We start from the raw sequence: 13,475 nt of genomic DNA, 5'->3' as shown, positions 1-13,475 counted from the left end.
TGTATACGTCAGTTATGTCGCTACGTTTGCATAAACCTTGGCGCGAATATCGAAGCAAAAACAACACGGAAGAAACAGCAGCAGCAACAACAACAATAATAATGGATGACTTCGCGTTTGTACAGCTGCTGCTTCTCGTCACTTAAAAATGGCGATCTTTCGCGGTCTTGTTGTTGTTGGTCTTAACGACTCCGCCCCCCCCGGTTGACGTAAGCGGTTCTTTCCTCTGGCCCAGCAGAGAGTTGGTGCTAGCCTGGAACCGTTTTTTCTGGCCAAGAGCCAGTTCTTTGTCAGTGGAAACAGAAAACCCAGTTCCAAACTAAGCACTGGCCCCGAACCAGCCCTGGAACTGCTTTGGTGGAAAAGGGGCAAGAGCCATACACACAGACTGCTCTGTAAGTGGTCTCTCTCTCTCTCACTCATCTCTCCCATCTTCACTGAAAAAGAGGAAGCAAAGACACTCATCAGTCAAACACAACTCGGGTGTGATCATTTTTGCCATTCCCCTGGCCTTGCTCTCCATTCACAAACAGATGCTAGACCACACCCCTTCCTCCACGTATTGACTCGGGTCAGAGAGCTGTCCAGGCTGTGGCTGACACACACACACACACACACACACACACACACACACACACAGAGACAGGCCTGTGGACCACCTCGAACTTCAAGGGATGAAGAGCTAGATACCAATGAGTGATCCATGTGTTGGTATCCTTCATGCGGTGGAGCCAAGCATGATCAGAGCACAGGGTGAATGGGCATCCTAGCAGGTAGTACCAGAGGGTGAGGACCGCCCACTAGAAGGCTAGGCACTCCTTGATGGTGCTGTTACTTGGTCTCTCACACTGAGTTTCCTGCTGATGTACAGCACCAGGCGCTCCTCCTCCACCACCTGGGACAAAACGGCACCCAGCCCCCTGTCCAATGTGTCTGTCTATCTGCAAAACAAAAAGGAGAGAGAAGATATGGAAGTGTAACGGTGGCCCACCACATAGTGCAGCTTTTACCTGAGTGAAAGCCTGTTGGCATGGCTCCATCCACTGGACCGGATCTGGCACCCCATTTTTATGGAGATCAGTCAGTGGGCTGGTGATGTCCAAATAATCAGGCACAAACCTGCGACAGCCCCAGGAACTGTCTCATCTCCTTTTTGGTCTTGGGTAGGTCGCAATTGCTACCGTCTTGTCAATTTGGGGACGCGCCTGACCATGACCCAAGTGGAAGCCCAGGTACCATACTTCCATCTATCCAATTGCACATTTCTTTCGGTCTGTTGTGAGCACCACACACCTCAACGATGTTAGGACAGCCCTCAGATGTTGCACGTGATGGTGCCAATCATTACTACACACGGTGATATCGAGATATACTGTGGCATAGATGGCATGCGGGTGGAGGATTCTGTCCATGAATCATTGAAATGTTGCAGGGGCCCCGAATAATCTGAATGGAAGGGTGACAAATTGGTGTAAACTGAAAAGGATGTAAAAAACTATTTTTTCATGAGATAATGGCGTTAAAGAGATCTGCCAATATCCTTTTGTCAGATTCACTGTCAAGAAAAAAAATATATAAGCCATGCCTAACCAATCGAGCAGTTTGTCAATGCGAGGCATTAGGCATGTGTCAAATTTAGACACTGAGTTGTCTTTTATAAAGTCTACACAGAATTGGATGACCTGTTGGTTTTGGGGACCAAGACCACTGGGCTGCTTCAGGCACTGTGCAACCCTTCGATTATTCCCATGTCAAGCATAGTCTTCCGTTCCTCTCGAACTATTTTTCTTATGCTTGGGCAAACAGTTGGGGTGATTGTGCGCAGCCACCTGCATGTAATGTCACAAATATTGCACAGTGGCATAGTTTCAGGGTATCGTGTTGCAAAATCCACCAAGACTAAAATAAAGTGATGCTTCTTTGCAGTCTGATCCTAATTGCCTGATGACGTCCATACCAATTCTTTCGGAGGGAGCTTTGATTAGGAGAAGAGGGTGCAATGGTGCTTTTTGGGTGACCGGTGGGCTTATTAGCTGGCATTCATGGCACACCGCACACCACCTGTGAACATCACCGTGAATGTCCAGCCAATAGAAGCAAGCCATAAGACAGTTTAGTTTTTTTCTCCTGCCCCAAGTGCTCAGCCATGGGATTATGGTGAGCCGCATGGAACGGGAGTTCCCGGTGGCTCTTTGAAACCAACAACTGGGTCATTTTTCCTGAGTCTGAGTGTTTAGTGTCACTTGATACAGTCTATAATAATTGAAAAGTATGGGTGGACAAACACAATATTAGGCTGGAGGGTTTGACCATCGATTACTCTTACTTGGTCAAAAGCATGTTTCAGTCTCATTGCATAACTGTTCTGCTGGGAAATCTCTGAGGGGAATCCTGAGGGAGGGTGGAGGGACAGAGCTGCTCCCACCCCACCCCATGCCCCCGATGTGGAGCTGAGGTAGATGGCGCTGGAACTGCCTCCCCAGCTAATGCTGCCCACATCCCACACCGTGGTGGCACGGTGGTGTAGTGGTTAGCACGGTTGCCTCACAGCAAGAAGGTCCTGGGTTCGAACCCAGCGGCTGGCGAGGGCCTTTCTGTGTGGAGTTTGCATGTTCTCCCTGTGTCTGCGTGGGTTTCCTCTGGGTGCTCCGGTTTCCCCCACAGTCCAAAGACACGCGGTTAGGTTAATATGGGACGGCCTTGGGCTGAGGTGCCCTTGAGCGAGGCACCTAACTCCCAACTGCTCCCCGGGCGCTGTTAGCATGGCTGCCCACTGCTCTGGGTATGTGTGTGAACTCATTGCTCACGTGTGCATGTGTGTGTTCACTGCTTCAGATGGGTTAAATGCAGAGAGGAAATTTCACAAGTGTGTGATGAATAAAATTGTGCTTTCTTCTTCTTTCTTTTTCTGTGCTTGTCTGTCGCTGGTGCCATCTGCAAATAGGCACTTTGCAAGTATTTTAAACCCTGGGAGATTTGTTCCCAAAATCAACAGGTGGGTGAGGCAGGGACTAACCACCATCTCCACACTATAATTTACTCTCCAAAATTGGATTTTGACCGGTACTAGATGGTATTTGTGAGCATTCCTGTGGACCCACTGCACCTTCACCTCCGATGCAGCCCCCAAGGCCTCACCTTGAACCAGGCTTTGATGGATGGAGGTCTGGTTACAGCCAGAGTCCACCAACGCATGGTATATACCCCCTTGGGTACTCACTGGTATGTGATGCATCCCAGCTTGATTGAGGGTGCTCTGTGGTGAGTTGGGGATCTGGACAGGTGGTATACATAACACAACTTAGGTGTGATCACTTTTGCCACTCACCTCTCTTGGCCTTGCTGTCCATTCACAAACAGATGCTTGACCACGCCCCTGGGTTCACACCCAAATTCTAGTTCAGAGCTGTAGCACTAGCTAGCTACTGTAACTGTGGTGATGAAGGCATAAATGTAACTTCTGTTATCACTGACAAAAATGGGCAGAATACAGTTTAATTTAAATTGGTACAACTACAACAAAATTTTGGCACTTGAGTTGAAATACAGTCCCCTCCAAAAGTATTGGAACGGCAAGGTCAATTCCTTTTTTTTTTGTACACTGAAGACATTTGGGTTTCAGATCAAAAGATGAATATGAGACAAAAGTTCAGAATTCCAGCTTTTATTTCATGGTATTTACATCTAGATGTGTTAAACAACTCAGGACAGAGCACCTTTTCTTTGAACCCACCCACTTTTCAAGTGAGCAAAAGTATTGGAACAGACATTATTAAATTAACTTAAAGTGAAGAACATTTAATATTTGGTGGCATAACCCTTACTTGCAATAACTGCATTGAGCCTGCGACCCATTGACTTCACCAGGCTGTTGCATTCTTCATTTGAAATGCTGTTCCAGGCCTTTACTGCAGCCTCTTTCAGTTGTTGTTTGTTTCTGGGGGTTTCTCCCTTCAGTCTCCTCTTCAGGAGGTAAAATGCATGCTCTATTGGGTTAAGGTCCGGTGATTGACTTGGCCAGTCCAAGACCTTCCACTTTTTCCCCCTGATGAAGTCCTTTGTTGTGTTGGCAGTGTGTTTTGGGTCATTGTCTTGTTGCATGATGAAGCTTCTCCCAATTAGTTTGGATGCATTTTTCTGTAAATTGCCAGACAAAATGGTTTTGTAGACTTCAGAATTCATTCTGCTGCTACCATCATGAGTTACATCATCAATAAAGACTAGTGAGCCCGTTCCAGAAGCAGCCATGCAAGCCCAAGCCATGACATTACCTCCACCATGCTTCACAGATGAGCTTGTATGTTTTGGATCATAAGCAGATCCTTTCTTTCTCCATACTTTGGCCTTTCCATCACTTTGGTAGAGGTTAATCTTGGTCTCATCAGTCCATAAAACTTTGTCCCAAAACTTTTGTGGCTGATCTCTGTACTTTGCAAAATCCAATCTAGCCTTCTGATTCTTTTTGCTGATGAGTGGTTTGCATCTTGTGGTAAGGCCTCTATATTTCTTCTCTCGAAGTCTTCTTCGAACAGTGGATTGTGATACCTTCACCCCTGCCCTGTGGAGTTTGGCAGTGATGTCACTGACTGTTGTCTTTGGGTGTTTCTTCACAGCTCTCACAATGTTTCTGTCATCAACTGCTGTTGTTACCCTTGGCCGACCTGTTCGATGTTTGTTGCTCAGTACACCAGTAGTTTCTTTCTTTTTCAGTACATTCCAAATTGTTGTACTAGCTATGCCCAATGTTTGTGCAATAGCTCTGATCGATTTTCCCTCTTCTCTCAGCTTCAAAATGGTTTGCTTTTCTCCCATTGACAGCTCTCTGGTCTTCATGTTTGCTTAGCAGCAAATACAGTTTTCACAGGTGAAACCCAAAGCCAAAAACAAGAACTATTTAAAGTTTCAGCAATCAATCTAAAAGGCAACACCCTGAGCAACTAGAAACACCCAACAGTCACATGTTCCAATACTTTTGCTCACTTGAAAAGTGGGTGGGTTCAAAGAAAAGGTGCTCTGTCCTGAATTGTTTAACACATCTAGCTGTAAATACCATGAAATAAAAGCTGGAATTCTGAACTTTTGTCTCATATTCATCTTTTGATCTGAAACCCAAATGTCTTCAGTGTACAAAAAAAAAACAACAACAAAAGAATTGACCTTGCCGTTCCAATACTTTTGGAGGGGACTGTGACTCAACAAATGAGTATGCTTATAAATAGGCATGCAAGGATTCACGAGTCCATTCAATTCACAATACTAGGTTCACAATTTGATTTTACCGTGATTTAAAAAAAAATCAAATTAAATGAAGATTTTGCCATCAAAAAATGCAACAATCAACTGCTCTTTATCAACTTAAATGTTCCTTTGGTTAAGTTTAAAAACCTTTGTTTCAGTATCTCAATAAGGCCACACCAATTCAATTAGTTGGTTCTCGGAATCGCTGCTTCAAGAAAATGCAAAATAAAAAAAAAAAAAAATCGAAATCAAACTCCCGCTAACAGAAAAGGTCTCACGTCACGTGATGTCGAAAACCAATCAAATCGCCCCTTTCACTTTTGATAATGACTTGTGGAAGAAGCATGCCTGTGGAGAGGAGTCCTGCAAAGCCTGTGTTTGTGATTGTTAGGATATTCAGCGAACAGAAGCGTAAAATCTTTGACAGATGTGTTGAAATTCTGTTTACTGGTTTGCCTGTATTGTTTGGTCTATTTCCACCGCTAATTTTACCATCAGAGCATTTTTAAAAAATTTTATTTTTATTCCGCCCGCTCACTTCATATTTTTCCTGAAAAAATCCGAGAACCAACTAATTAAATTGGTGTGGCCTAACCAGCAATAATTATTTGTCCACATTTGTGAAGGCTGGAGTAAAATACATTAGGTGATTGCACGCAGATTGGTCAAAAAAATTAGACTATTTCTTGATAATCACCTCGAACGACTCGGCAAAAAGGTGGCCAATCGCTTTATCACGGTAAGTGCGGAAGAATTATAAATTATGAAAGAAAATGCTGTTCCTAAAAGCACTAAAGATGCTCAAAAGTTTGGTCTAAAACTATTCAAAGGTAAGGTGGAATTGTGATTTATTTTATCTATTTCAAAACAAAGTATTTTATGTGACTCGGCATAGATAAGCGACACAAGTTTGTGTCCGCCTTTATTACATTTGCATGCCGCTTTTGAAGTTTGAAATAAATTTTTTAAATATATCATCTCATTATCTCTAGCCGCTTTATCCTGTTCTACAGGGTCGCAGGCAAGCTGGAGCCTATCCCAGCTGACTACAGGCGAAAGGCGGGGTACACCCTGGACAAGTCGCCAGGTCATCACAGGGCTGACACATAGACACAGACAGCCATTCACACTCACATTCACACCTACGGTCAATTTAGAGCAGGCATCACCAAATGGCGGACCTCGGTCCAGATCCGGACCCAGTGATGGTTCTGTCCGGACCCGTGACCAATGGTAAATTCACGGGATTAAGTCATTTTCATGGAGCATTATTTTGGATGGCCGTGGCTATTGACAGCAGGCACTGCTACTCCAGTTAATACGACAACAGCTTCACTCAGTTGAGCCAATAAAATCGTTAGTTTACCCAGCGCGCCACAGCAGAGCAACAAGCAGAGAGGAAGAGAGTTAAGTTCAGAGACAACCGACCGAGACAACATGGCTTGCTCCAAAAGGCGGTGGAAAGTAGACAAGGAAAATCGTTGTTTTGAAGATGAATGGACGGAGAAATATATGTTCATTCTTCCGGCGAGCAGTTCAAAACCAGTGTGCCTCATATGCTCCGAAAACGTGGCATTAATTAAAAGCGGCAACGTGAAGCGCCACTATGAAATGAAGCACAGCTCTTTTGAGCAAAGTTATCCCCTGAAGTCCGAGCTGAGGGCACGCAAAATAACCGAACTGCAAGCACAGTATGACAGGTCTACCCGACTCATCACACATACACTTACAGCCCAGCAACGTGCAAACGAATGTTCCTTAAAAGTAGCGTGGATTTTGGGGCAACATAAAAAAACATTTAGTGATGGGACAGTTGTGAAGGAGTGCTTAAACGCCGTTGCTGAGACATTGATCTGCTCATTGATCTGCAAGGAAATGCTGCATTAAGAGAGCATTTTGAGACAACTGACCCTGCTACTTTCTAGTTACAGACTGTTTCTGAGAGTGTGTTCCCTGGTCTAACCAAAGTAGCACTGCACACCTTGACTATTGCCGCTTTTCCACTACCAACGCGGCTGAGTCGGGCTGAGCCGTGCCGTGCTGAGTTGGGCTGAGTCGAGCTGAGCGGGGCTGTTGGAGTTGCATTTCGACTACAACCGTGCTGAACCGTGCTGGCTGGAAGTGGGTGGACACATTGGGTGGAGTTAGCGAAAGTGGGTGGACGTCACGTGATGTCGTTAGGCGGCGCAAACAGTGACATCAGTGACCTTTTAAGCGGTAGTCTCACGACCCGGATAGTAAACAATAAACATGGAGTCGTTAGTGTTGCTGGTCTTGGTGCTATGGCTTGTTGTCACCGACAACGCCAACAGATACTGGCAAGAGCGTATAGATGAGGCGAGGCGCATAAGGGTTCGTAATTCTTCTTCTTCCGGGTTTACGGTGTTTACAGATCCCAGCGTGCTCGCGGGGCATGTGTGGGCATGTGAGGACACTCCTCCTCACCAATCAGTGCACAGGGGAGTGTCTCCTCACGCCCCTAGCCCCACTCGGCTCGGTTTGGCTCGCTTCAGCCCTACTCCAAAACCGTGCGAGTTTTGGGAGCTGAGTAGGGCTGAAGCGAGCTGAGTCGTGCTGTTCTGAGGTAGTCGAAACGCGAGTCGTGTCGGGCTGAAGTGAGCTGAAAAAGGGTAGTGGATAAGGGCCATATGTTTGGCTCGACTTACAGCTGTGAGTCAGCTTTTTCCACTATGAACATTGTCAAAACCAAGTACCGTTCTAGGCTCAACAATGAACACCTACATATCTGCATGAGAATGGCACTAACTCCATTCCAACCAAGATTTAAATTACTGGCAGGTCAGCCACATGCCCATTTTTCTCATTAAGAAAAGTAAAGGAAGAAGAATTAAAAGAGAAAAGTTCAAAGAAAAATGTTCTGTTTGCATTTCCCCCCCCAAAAAGCCACTTGTTTTCTGAAGATGTGGACTTTTTTTTCTTGAAAAGTAGGCCCTCATTTTTTTAGGCTGGGACCTCCTTATTTTAAGAACAAAGAAGAGAAAATGTGAAGTCAATGCTCTGTTTGCACTTTTTAGTTAATGCTTTCTGAGTTGACTTTTTTTACTTGAAGTGTACAGTGGTGCTTGAAAGTTTGTGAACCCTTTAGAATTTTCTATATTTCTGCATAAATATGACCTAAAACATCATCAGATTTCCACACAAGTTCTAAAAGTAGATAAAGAGAACCCAGTTAAACAAATGAGACAAAAATATTATACGTGGTAATTTATTTATTGAGGAAAATGATCCGATATTACATATAGTGAGTGGCAAAAGTATGTGAACCTCTAAGATTAGCAGTTAATTTGAAGGTGAAATTAGAGTCAGGTGTTTTCAATCAATGGGATGACAATCAGGTGTGAGTGGGCACCCTGTTTTATTTAAAGAACAGGGATCTATCAAAGTCTGATCTTCACAAATGTTTGTGGAAGTGTATCATGGCACGGACAAAGGAGATTTCTGAGGACCTCAGAAAAAGCATTGTTGATGCTCATCAGGCTGGAAAAGGTTACAAAACCATCTCTAAAGAGTTTGGACTCCACCAATCCACAGTCAGACAGATTGTGTACAAATGGAGGAAATTCAAGGCCATTGTTACCCTCCCCAGGAGTGGTTGACCAACAAAGATCACTCCAAGAGCAAGGCGTGTAATAGTCGGTGAGGTCACAAAGGACCCCAGGGTAACTTCTAAGCAACTGAAGGCCTCTCTCACATTGGCTAATGTTAATGTTCATGAGTCCACCATCAGGAGAACACTGAACAACAATGGTGTGCATGGCAGGGTTGCAAGGAGAAAGCCACTGCTCTCCAAAAAGAACATTGCTGCTCATCTGCAGTTTGCTAAAGATCACGTGGACAAGCCAGAAGGCTATTGGAAAAATGTTTTGTGGATGGATGAGACCAAAATAGAACTTTTTGGTTTAAATGAGCAGCGTTATGTTTGGAGAAAGGAAAACACTGCATTCCAGCATAAGAACCTTATCCCATCTGTGAAACATGGTGGTGGTAGTATCATGGTTTGGGCCTGTTTTGCTGCATCTGGGGCAAGACAGCTTGCCATCATTGTTGGAACAATGAATTCTGAAATATACCAGCGAATTCTAAAGGAAAATGTCAGGACATCTGTCCATGAACTGAATCTCAAGAGAAGGTGGGTCATGCAACAAGACAACTACCCTAAGCACACAAGTCGTTCTACCAAAGAATGGTTAAAGAAGAATAAAGTTCATGTTTTGGAATGGCCAAGTCAAAGTCCTGACCTTAATCCAATCGAAATGTTGTGGAAGGACCTGAAGTGAGCAGTTCATGTGAGGAAACCCACCAACATCCCAGAGTTGAAGCAGTTCTGTACAGAGGAACGGGCTAAAACTCCTCCAAGCCAGTGTGCAGGACTGATCAACAGTTACCAGAACCGTTTAGTTGCAGTTATTGCTGCACAAGGGAGTCACACCAGATACTGAAAGCAAAGGTTCACATACTTTTGCCACTCACAGATATGTAATATTGGATCATTTTCCTCAATAAATAAATGACCATGTATAATATTTTTCTCTCATTTGTTTAACTGGGTTCTCTTTATCTACTTTTAGGACTTGTGTGAAAGTCTGATGTTGTTTTAGGTCATATTTATGCAGAAATATAGAAAATTCTAAAGGGTTTACAAACTTTCAAGCACCACTGTAGGCCTTCAGTTCTTCAGGTTGGGATCTCTTTAATTTAAGAGAAAAAGGAGTTATTCCACTCTGTTTGCACTTTTTTATTTATTTTATTCTGAGGTTTCTGTTTTCTTTAATCTGAAATGAAGGCCTTGAATTTATTTTCCTGGGACTACTTTTATTTATGGTAAAAGAGAGAGTTGTGCACTCAGTTCATTTCCTGCATTGGAAATTAACAATAAATATTGTTGAAACCATATGAAAATGTGGACATAGGGGAAGGCTATAAGACACAAGCTGGACTTCGGTTCGGACCTTCTACTTGGACAAAATTTAATAACTGGACCTCAGTGACTTTTAATTGAATACCCCTGATTTAGAGTCACCAGTTAACCTAACCTGCATGTCTTTGGACTGTGGGGGAAACCGGAGCACCCGGAGGAAACCCACACGGACACTGGGAGAACATGCAAACTCCGCACAGAAAGGCCCACGGGGCTCGAACCCGGACCGTCTTGCTGTGAGGTGACGTCAGTAACCACTACATCACCGTGCCGCGTATATATACACACACTGTCCGACGGTCGCTGAGCCTGTCCCAGCTGACTATGGGTGAGAGGCAGGGTACACCCTGGACAAGTCGCCAGGTCATCGCAGGGCTGACACATAGACACAAACAACCATTCACGCTCACATTCATCCATGCAGAACATGCAAACTCCACACAGAAAGGCCCTTGTTGGCCACTAGGCTCGAACCCAGGACCTTCTTGCTTTGAGGCGACAGCACTAAACACTACACCACCGTGCTGCCCCTGAACAATTATACTACCTTTATTTTCTTCAAAAAGAGAGCTCTGATTTCTTGTTAAATCTGTTTGTACAGTCAATTGCACAACCTCTAACTTTCCCATTTTAGATCTGCGTGTGTTTGTTTTTGGGCATTAGAGCTGTGTTACTTTCGCCTAGCGTGAAGTCGCATGCATTCCCACTACTGTATGTTGTTGCACCCTCTGCTGTCTAAACAATACATTTACTGCAAGGAAAATGATTATGTAGCTTGAAGATAAAAGCAATTAATTAATTTAATCATATCAAATTGTCAAATTTGTATCGTGATTTATCGTTGCATGGTATATCTTGATATGCCTACTGATAAGAGACACAATGTTATCTGTAAGTGGAAAGTTCAGGAATAAAACAGCTCTGTGACTCCAGTAAATGGCCAGAATATTATTGCATACATTTAAATAATGCGTCGAATAATAGAATAGTTGGATTATGTTCATAAGGTAAATCGGTACTGAGATGGACGTTGGACTGTAGTTTACAGCTAAAGGGGTCCCTGGCTGAAAAAAGGTTTGAGACTCCATGCTGTAGGGTTAAAAATAAGGTTACTGCATGATGGACAGCTCTCCTCTTTAAGCACTCGATTACTGAAACTGTTAAAGGAGCCAAAATGCACATCGCGCATGTTCTGCCGTCAATCTTACTAGTGTAGTTTCCTCTACAAATAGAATTAGACACTGATTTGTATGTCCTTTTTTTTTTTTCTTTCCTTCTCAGACTGAAATGAAGACCAAAGTTCTGGAGGCCAAATACCAAGAGGAGAAGCTGAAGCTCCAGCAAAGACATGATGCTGATGTTCAGAAGGTTTTTCACTAACAGTTTTCCTTCATTCACTCTTCCTTCTCTCACACCTCTGTTTGGCTTGGCCATTCTGACCATGTGACTGGAAAAGCCGCAAGTTCTTGGCACTGGTTCTTTTCACCCTGAGCATATCTTCATGGTTAAAAAGCACCTTAATTATGCAACCCTTCCAATTCCATGTCCAATCCAATTTGCACAATGCACCAGAGCTCTCACAACGACTTGAATGATCTGAATGGAAGTGTGATATTATTTGCATAACCCTCTGAAAACTGAACAAGGTGTAATCTTTTAATTCGCTTCCTGATGAATCATACATAGTTTGCCATTGTCTGAGCAAATAATGATTCATTAACATATGAAATGCCATGTGTTATTTTCTCTTGGAGATTCTTACTAGCAGAAGCAGCAGAATGGTGTGATATTACTACCCTGGAATTTTTCATTTTCTTTGAACCTATAAATGTTCCAAGGTGGTTTGTTCCTCTTCACCCTCAGCAATTTGCCAAGCACTGCATGTTTTATTTATTAAAGATATCATCATACCTTTTATTTGTTTTAGTTGCGTTAAATGTTGTCGAATGTGTTTATGCTGTCAGAGCTACTACCGGTACTTGCGACTGTTCAGATTTGAGAATTCACCAGCTAATGTATTTGACATGATTTTTCTCATTTGTCTCAAAATGAAAAATACAAGAGACGTTGGAATTGCTTGAAGTTAGCTTTAGTTTGTTAGTGAAAAGATTGTATAAATCGGTGAAGGTGACCTTAATCCGTCAGCTGCGGTCAATCGAACATAGGAAGTAATTGATCCGGATTGAGAAAACGTAGGCGGCACGGTGGTGTAGTGGTTAGCGCTGTCGCCTCACAGCAAGAAGGTCCTGGGTTCGAGCCCCGGGGCCGGCGAGGGCCTTTCTGTGCGGAGTTTGCATGTTCTCCCCGTGTCCGCGTGGGTTTCCTCCGGGTGCTCCGGTTTCCCCCACAGTCCAAAGACATGCAGGTTAGGTTAACTGGTGACTCTAAATTGACCGTAGGTGTGAATGTGAGTGTGAATGGTTGTCTGTGTCTATGTGTCAGCCCTGTGATGGCCTGGCGACTTGTCCAGGGTGTACCCCGCCTTTCGCCCGTAGTCAGCTGGGATAGGCTCCAGCTTGCCTGCGACCCTGTAGAAGGATAAAGCGGCTAGAGATAATGAATGAATGAATGAATGAATGAATGAATGAGAAAACGTATCATTAGCATGATGATCATTCAGAAAAGGTCACAGGATATTTACAGAAAAGATGCTCTGAACGAGACCTTCAGAACTCATCACGTGGCTGGCACACAAAGCTACGTTACAAACAATAAACCATGCCTGATGTGAATGTGGCAGCGGGGGCGTGGCCGAGCATCAGTCTGTGAATGGAGGGCGGAGTCAGGGAAGGTGGCTGGTCGTGTCACTAGACCTGTTGTCAATTACCGTGTGTTTGTGTGTCTCCTCCAGGGACCACGCCCTATAAAAGGAGGGTGAGAAGGGCAGGTCAGCACCGAGGGCTCAATAATAGCCTGTGTGTGTGAGAGAGAGAGTTTGAGTTGTGTGCTGAAAAGCAGCAATAAAGAAAATAATTAAGAACGCAAATAACCACCTGCCGTACTTCTGTGCTCCACCCACGTCAGGGACTCTCTACAGTGGTGCCAAGACCCGGGACGAGTGCAGAAAGGAACAGCCCCATGGAGTCCTCGCCGTTCAAGGACCTGATCCATGCCCTCGCCACAGCCCAGCAGAACCAGCACCAAGCGCTGGTCGCTCTCTGAAAGGAGCAAGAACAACGGTTCGAAGCCTTGGTGCTGGCCCAACAGGAAGACCTCCAGGCGTTCCGGCACCTGCTCGCGTCGGCGGGGCCCACGACCGCCACCGGAGCGGACCCTCCCCACCTCACCCTAACGAAGA

At 44.5% G+C, this 13,475-nt stretch overlaps 1 protein-coding gene across 14 annotated transcripts in view; it reads left to right on the top strand.

The window, feature by feature from the left end:
* cep112 (centrosomal protein 112) overlaps positions 1–13,475 on the top strand; it is a 507,564-nt gene that overhangs the window by 200,379 nt on the left and 293,710 nt on the right. For all 14 annotated transcript variants that reach the window (XM_060901361.1, XM_060901366.1, XM_060901363.1 and 11 more), the window contains one exon: positions 11,459–11,545. In XM_060901361.1, the coding sequence (XP_060757344.1) occupies positions 11,459–11,545 (87 nt within the window). The remainder of the gene's footprint in view (positions 1–11,458; positions 11,546–13,475) is intronic.

The sequence above is a fragment of the Neoarius graeffei genome, chromosome 20 (assembly GCF_027579695.1).
Source record: "Neoarius graeffei isolate fNeoGra1 chromosome 20, fNeoGra1.pri, whole genome shotgun sequence".
Classification (NCBI taxonomy): domain Eukaryota; kingdom Metazoa; phylum Chordata; class Actinopteri; order Siluriformes; family Ariidae; genus Neoarius; species Neoarius graeffei.
This window is presented reverse-complemented; position numbering and strand designations above follow the sequence as displayed.